Here is a 7739-nt window from a genome sequence, read left to right as displayed (position 1 = left end):
CAATGAGTATAACAGTAAAAGTACTTAGGTGAAACAAAAAGGTAATGATGATGGTGGTACATTAAAAACCTTATGAAACTCTGGCTGCATCTCAACAACTTCAAGGGTGCTCACGGTGGTTTTCAAAAACCCCATAAAGACAAAGACATGTTTAAGAAAAGTGTTCTGCGGCTGTCATTGATGGAAAATCTTTCTGAAAATAATTTCTTTTATTTTTATAATCATCAAGGGAGACGTCATTGCAGGCAAGAGGTAAGGGGTTTATGTCATTTTTGCTATCATCCTTGAATTATCATTTTGTTTTTCTTATGATGAGTGGTTGTTTATGTCTTTGTGAAAGAAGAAAAAGAGAACATCGACCTTTTTTCTGCTGTGTCTGTGATCAATCCCAACTCTCTTCATTTTCTTTCCCTCTTCTCTTCATCATTTTCAGAAGGCGACGGTCGATTTCCTCTGCTAGGAGGTAGAGAGATAGACAGGTTACAGAGAGAGAGAGAGGGAGGGAAGAGAGGAAAGAGAAATAAGAAAAAAGAAAAGGGAAAAACCAAAGCTACCCGTCAGAGAGACAACGATGGATGCTGCAGTTTTAAGGCTCCTGGACAACCCTGCAACTTTCATAAGGTAACATCCCTAGCTTACCATAGAGGAAATGATGAGAACCCCCGTCTTGCATGTTTCTTCACAACCTTGATGAGCACCAAGTATGGAATCTCTCTTTTCATCCCTGTTAACACCAACAGATCTCGGTTCCCTTGATTGTTTTCCAGGCAGATCCTTCCTAGATGACATGGTGGCACTAACCCTACTACCACCACCACCATCGTCGCAACCAGTATCTCTGCAGAACCATCGACACGAAAACAGGCGAGAAAGGAGGGGAGAAGAAAAAGCAGAAGAATCAAGCAGCAAGAGCAGTGGAGAATAAAGTGTGAAAGTGTTCAATTCTATGTCTGAGAGCCTGCAGGAAGGATGCTTCGGATTCACAGATGCCTTTGGGAGGTCAGGGGTCCAGAGCCAGCAACAGTCCCAAATCCAAACACCCTACATCCACGAATATGATAACACAACCATGATGCTCTCGGAAATGCTTAACTACCAACAAGGAGCGGATCTTGTTGGGGCCCCATCCAACCTCCATGGAAAGCATGGAGATCTTGTGAATTGGAGGAATCACAATAATAACAGCAGCAGCAGCGGTAACATCACCAATGGTTGGTACAGCTCTAGTAGGCAAGGAGTCTTCAACCCTCAACCTCACTTGGCCCTTTTAGGGGTGTCAAGGGAAGGAGGTGTCAATGACAGTAACCAACCTACCCATGATGAAGATCATGATCATACCCATAATAATAGTAGTGATACCAGCAACCACAAACATAATAATAGGCAAGAAAATAATAGCAGCAGTAGTATAGGTCAGCATCAGATTTCCAGCATAAATTCAGATGCAGCAGCCATGCAGCTGTTCCTGATGAACCGGGAGTCGGAGCAGCCTTCAGCACCTCTACACATGCTGCTCCCCAGCCCATCGCCAGATGGTCATCAACTCTATCCCAATTTCCCGCAGACGATGATCTTTCCGGCAACCGCCAACAACGCTATTGCGGCTGCAGTGCAGCTCCAGCAGTTGAATTGGGTGGGCGGCAATGATGGCGGGGGGAAGTTGAGGGATTGGGAAGGAGGCAAGATAGCAGAGAATCAGGGTCTCTCTTTATCTCTATCATCGTTGCAGCACCTTGATGTGGCGATGCATGGAGGCGAGACGGCCGCCTCAGCGGTGGCTGGCAGGAAGGGGGAGGAATTGAGAATAGATGGGGCTGTTTACCTTCCTTCTCATGCACATCAGAGTGGTATGTATTCACTAAAGAGTGGTATTGGAACCGATAGCGTTGTTGGTGCATCTGGTGGTTCTACTTTGCCGGATCTGCAGGCTCTCCAGATCCACCTGGGCTCGAACACAATGGCCTCGGTCTCGGTCCATTCGGCTATGATCCTCAGAAGCCCAAGGTATCTGCGAGCAGCACAAGAGATATTGGAAGAGTTCTGTAGCGTCGGGAGGGGCCAGGTGAAGAGTAGGAGGCTTGGAAAACAAGAGAATTCCAATTGGGCATCCACCAATAGCATGGGGGACACCAACAATTCCTCCCCTAACCCCCCACTATCTTCTTCTGATAGATTTGAACACCAAAGAAAGAAGACCAAACTTCTTGCAATGCTAGATGAGGTCTCTCTCTCTCTCTCTCTCTCTCTCTCTCTCTCTCTCTCTCTCTCTCTCTCTCTCTGTGTGTGTGTGTGTGTGTGTGTGCGCGCGCGCGCGTGTGTGTGCGTGTTGTAACATAGAGTTGATCAGACAGTGAGATTAATTAGGGGAGATGGGGTTGGTGGGTAATGGTTTTTTTTAACTATTTTGGGAGATTGGTTGTACATGGAATTTGTGGGGTAAGGTTTAAGGTAGCTCCAATAAGAAACGACGGGGTTGGTGGGTAATGGGTTTTTTTTAACTATTCTGGGAGATTGGTTGTACATGGAATTTGAGGTGTAAGGTTTAAGGTAGCTCCAATAAGAAACGACGGCGACTTGATTTGATTGGAAAGATACCGTCAGGGAAAACAAAAAATATGAATGTTGTTAGGATGAGCAGAGGCACAAAGGCTGCTGTTTGGAGAAATTGTATTTGCCCGCAGAACGAAACGATTTGATTTCGCATCCCAGTGTTGACCTTGTAGTAGGGCTTATTCCTCCTCCCACTCAATCATTCGTTCTACAGGAATCTCTAGGCTCGTTCTTTGCTTCTATATTTGGTGTTATTTGCCGCTTCAGTGCCCTTTACCCTATGCCACGCCTCTCCCCTTCCATACAACTACAACGTAACTAAAAAAATGAAGGCTGGTTGTTAGGTTCATGTAAATAGTGCCACTTGTGGTTGTTTCTGTAGACTTTGATTTGTAGGTATATATTCATTAAATAACTATGACAAAATCTCACTTCTTCTTTGTTTGAACCAATTAACAGATGATGTCTTTTTTCCTTTCTTGAAAGAAAGGCATATGTTCTCCTCTTCAGTTCTTTTTCCTTCTATTTGATTTGTTGGGTGACAAACTTCATGTTATGGCCGTTTTAAACTAGGGATATTATTATGACCATTTAACTTTCACCTTGCGTAGGTGAAGAGAAAGATATGGAATGGTGTTCCATTATATATGTCACTTTTTTTTAAGAAAAAAAACTAGTTTTGTGTTGTTGGTATTTCGTGTAAACTCGATATGTACGAAAGTCATTTTCTTCCTTATTTTTCTTTTTGCCATAAAGTTTGCTTTGGCTCATCTTCATTCTTATGGACTAGTGGTTTGCTGGCTTTAAGGTGGACAGGAGATACGGCCACTACTGTGAGCAAATGCAGCAGGTAGTGCACTCATTCGACTCAGTGTTGGGGATGGGCGCGGCGATGCCGTATACGTGCCTAGCGCAGAAAGCCATGTCTAGGCACTTCAGATGCTTGACGGACGCAATAAGTAGCCAACTCAAGATAACAAGTGAGCTGCTCGGAGAGAAGGACGTGGGTGGGCTGACTGGAATCACAAAGGGAAAGACACCAAGGCTTCGGCTTCTAGAGCAAAGCCTGAGGCAACAGAGAGCCTTTCATCAGATTGGTATGATGGAGCAGGAGCCATGGCGCCCTCAGAGAGGCCTACCAGAACGTTCTGTTAACATTCTTAGGGCTTGGCTTTTCGAGAATTTCCTTCATCCGTATGTTCTCCAACTTCCCTCTTCACAATTCATTTGAGAGAGAGAGATAGAGTAGCATGAAATGTCTCTTTGGTAACAGACTTCTGAGTTCTTTTTCTCTTTGCAGGAAGGATGATGTTTATGTTTCATTCATATATGGAAAACACATGAATGCCAAACCAAATTTGACATATTTCTAGATGCTGAAATTTAGACATTAAATGCCTTGCAGGAAATGTGCAAGCTCTTCGCATGATTGTTGGCTTTTTAAGATGATAACAGTGATAATAATAGAGATATTGTAATGCAGCAGTTGCAGTAGAAGTCGTATGTAGTGGTAGCGACAGCAGTAGTAGTAATTATGAGGAACCGCAGTAGTAGTCATAATGATACAAGTTTTTTTTTTTACGGTCCTTTTAAGTTTAGAAAGAAGAGAGGAAAGGAAGGATTTATGATTGTTGTAGAATTTCAGCAATGTCTTTAAACCAAGTAGGATGAACAATCATTCTCAAAGCTCAGAACTTTATGTATTGTTTTTCTCCCTGAACCTGATGCCCAGCTTTCTCATATTTCCAGGTATCCAAGTGACTGTGATAAACATCTGCTGTCTCGACAGACTGGTCTATCAAGAAGCCAGGTTGGTCATCTCTCTCTTTCTCATGGAAAAAAAATAAAAGTTTTACTTGACACCTAATATGAAAGAGGGGTTAAAAACAGAAGCGTGAAAAGATGCCAAAAGAATTTTCTACTACATTTGGCTTTTTGTTTTTTTCTTGCTGTACTGCTCTAAGAACAGAACAACGTGTGATTTACTTGGGGCTCTTGCACTATAATATTTACCTTTTTTTCTCTTGATCCAACTGTGGTTTATAATTCATTGACAGTATCATACTAACACCAGACAATGGATAGTTTGAGACTATTTTCATTCATGTAGGGGCTCAACTAGGTCTGGGGTGGTCGTTGAAGACCCCGGATCGAACTCTGCTGGCACACGAGTGTCCGTAGCTTTCAGACTCGTGAGGCTCCACCCAGGGTTTTTCCTGGCTTCGGCAAGGGTTACTCGTCATAAAAAAACTAGGTCTGCTGAAGTTTCATCATACCTAAACCTATAATAACAACAAAAACAAATAGCTCTTTCACACATCTTTCGTTTGTTTTGTTTTTTAATGTTAATAGGTTAACTTTTTCAATGACAAGAATAGATGACACTAGCCCCAATAAATTAATGTATTAAGTAGATTTTCATCAATCCAGCTATTACATGACCTTTAGTTTTTCTGCGTACTGTACCAAAAGCAATAACAAGCAACACTGAAATGGGTATCTGCAGGATAATGCATGCAAGCTCGCTCTTTTCAATGTCAGCCTTTATTTTGCCTTCATTTTATCCCTCACAAGCAACATAACGAATTGGCATGTGAGAGCACAGCGTGCAAAACTAGGTTTTTTTATGAGAAACTCAAGACCAGGTAATGGAATAGATCGACCCCCCAAGGAGAAAAACTCGAGCTAGGACCCTTGCCCCCAAGGCCTATGATAGCCATTGAACCTTAACCACCCCTATGATAGCCAAGGCCCATCCCCACTACGCCAACCCCACCCAGGGGTGTTTAAAACTCGTTTAATTTTCTTAATAAAACTTTGAAAATCAAAACAATAGTGAAAGTCCAGTTTTTCAAAAAGAAAAAATCTGAAAAAAGTTTAGAACATAAAAATTCATATTAAAAAATATTTTTCAATATGAATATAGATACCCGATATCAGGTTTGAATCACATTGAGTCTTGAATTTATTATCGTAATTCTACACCCTAACTTGGTTTTGAACCATGCATCATCTCATACAAATGATAGTTTTTTTACATTGTTTTATAACGTTAAAACCAAAATTAAACTATACTATACTATTCACCGATTTTGCATAATTCATTGTTTGTTTTACTTAACCAAAGTATATATATAGTAATGGGTAGCCAGTAAATGATACGCGCTAAATGTATTTTTCTGCTCTTTCAGTGTTTTGTTGCAGTTCTGACCCCATAAATGTGTTGGGCATGATCGATTTACTAGGAATCCACACATGGATTGTGTGTTTTTTTTTTATGAAAAAATGATATTTGAAGCCTTGAAAATTTATAAAAAATTTGGACCATTTATTTTTTAGAACCTTATAAAAACTCACCCATGTATTGGAATCAAACACTTAAAGGGCTGATCCCTATAAATTAAAGTACATAGATCACATCTGTACGGTCAGAATTAAAAATAAAACGAAAAAAAACCTGTTTTATATGTATCGCTTAGTATATTTCATTTAGCACCTGTCCATTACTTTATATATATATATATATATATATATATATATATATATATATATATATATATATATATAGAGAGAGAGAGAGAGAGAGAGAGAGAGAGAGAGAGAGAGATTGGTAACTGCTCATTTAACACCTAACGTGTGAGCACCTACCAATCACTCTGTATATACATGTGGTAGCCTACCGGGCTTTTAATGTAGAAACTGAGGCATGTTGTCAACCGATACAGGTGTCGAATTGGTTCATAAATGCCAGGGTCCGGTTGTGGAAACCCATGGTCGAGGAGATGTACCAAGAAGAAGCCAAAGAAGAGGTTGCTGCTGCAGGTGCAGAGGGCGCAGCGTCGTCTGGCGGCAAAAGATGCCATGTTATTTCAGTGGAAAAGGCTAGGACGTCCAGTCGTGCAGCAGACCCCGCAATCAATAAACACGCCAATCTGGAACCAGCAGCATCAAGCCTCGTCAGTAGCACCACCACCAACCACCGAAAAGATGCGGGAAACCTCCTCCTCGACCACTCCCCACCACCACCAGCTCCTCCCCTTGATTCAGACTCGTATGACTTCTCGGACCCTGGGTTTGAGCACAAGAACCAAGTCAACGCCGAGCCAGGGTTGACCATGCCCCTGGGGTACGGGACCAATGGGCTGTACCGCACCCGAGACCTGAACCACATCTCACTGACGCTCGGGCTGCAGCACACCGGAGTGTTGCCGGAGCAGGGCCAGTTTCCGGTGGGTGCGGAGGGTCGTGGCTTCATCGGTTAGCTGAAAGTGGTGCAGTACGGTGATGGCAGACCCGAAACCGAAGTGGAGTCCGGAGTGTGGATGGGATGGTGATCCTGCAGAAGTAGGGTCGATCAGGTATGGTCTCCATAGGCGTATATGAATACGTTATACGTTATGTGTATGTATGATGTATGAAGAAAATTCTCCATTGAATATTGAAATTTAATTTATATCTTGTCAAAGACATGATTGAATACGTATATTTTTGGCATCTCTGACGTGGGGATGTACAATAACAGATTGTTAGAACTCACTCTCTCTCTCTCTCTGGCTCCTTTCGGACGGACCTCCCCCTTGCCTCTCACCCCGATGGCCGAGGCTCCGATCTTCCGATGCCTTCGCCCACCAGGCCACAACCACACTATTGGCGCCATCGATCTGCGTCTCCAGACGGTTTCACGTGATTTTCCTGCCTGGCCCCATGACCCCCCCCCCCCCTTTCCTCTTATGGGGCTTATGCCCCTCATTCTCCCTGCATTCCAACCAGTTGGCCCTTTCCTCGATCCAAGAGGCTTTGAACTAATGAAGGCTCGCTTTCGCCTTGCCTCGTCGAGGCATCCTTGTTGCTATCCCGTTCCGCCTATCTTTCTGTTTGTTCCTTTCCCTCTCAGAGGTGTTCGATTCTTGTATGGCCTCCGGTTTGTTGTTTCCACGTGATGTCTGTTGCTTCATGAGGGCCCTCAGGGTTGAACCACTTCAGGCTTGCTCTGATGGTGCTATTCTTCGGGCCCCGTTTTTCTACTGTTGCTCTCCGCGTTCAGGCAGCTCTCGCGTCTGGCAGAAGGTTTCGCCTTCCTGACAGTGGTCCTTTTCAAGGAGCATTTCTGGTCCACGTCTTCTCTGGGCTCAATCGGGTGACTGGTGGTGTGCCGCTTGTTTGGCACTCAATTTTCATAAGTGTCGTGC

At 43.3% G+C, this 7739-nt stretch overlaps 1 protein-coding gene across 1 annotated transcript; it reads left to right on the top strand.

Moving 5' to 3' along the window:
* Positions 1-240: 240 nt before the first annotated feature.
* Positions 241-7011, top strand: LOC149841902 (BEL1-like homeodomain protein 2). Its single transcript, XM_090001204.1, has 5 exons — positions 241-621; positions 768-2221; positions 3359-3744; positions 4300-4360; positions 6276-7011. The coding sequence occupies exons 2-5, from the start codon at positions 947-949 to the stop codon at positions 6810-6812; spliced, it is 2259 nt and encodes a 752-aa protein (XP_089857330.1). The 5' UTR covers positions 241-621; positions 768-946; the 3' UTR covers positions 6813-7011.
* Positions 7012-7739: the final 728 nt, after the last annotated feature.

Source organism: Nuphar pumila, chromosome 3 (genome assembly GCF_984573655.1).
Source record: "Nuphar pumila chromosome 3, dmNupPumi1.hap1.1, whole genome shotgun sequence".
NCBI classification, from domain to species: domain Eukaryota; kingdom Viridiplantae; phylum Streptophyta; class Magnoliopsida; order Nymphaeales; family Nymphaeaceae; genus Nuphar; species Nuphar pumila.
The sequence above is the reverse complement of the archived record's forward strand: the minus strand, read 5'-3'. Positions and strand labels throughout refer to the sequence as shown.

Coding starts and splice junctions, on each gene's coding strand:
- LOC149841902 (XM_090001204.1), top strand. CDS start 947: ATGTCTGAGAGCCTGCAGGAAGGATGCTTCGGATTCACAGATGCCTTT. Junction 2,222..3,358: donor TTCTTGCAATGCTAGATGAG/GTCTCTCTCTCT, acceptor GCTGGCTTTAAG/GTGGACAGGAGATACGGCCA. Junction 3,745..4,299: donor TTCGAGAATTTCCTTCATCC/GTATGTTCTCCA, acceptor TCATATTTCCAG/GTATCCAAGTGACTGTGATA.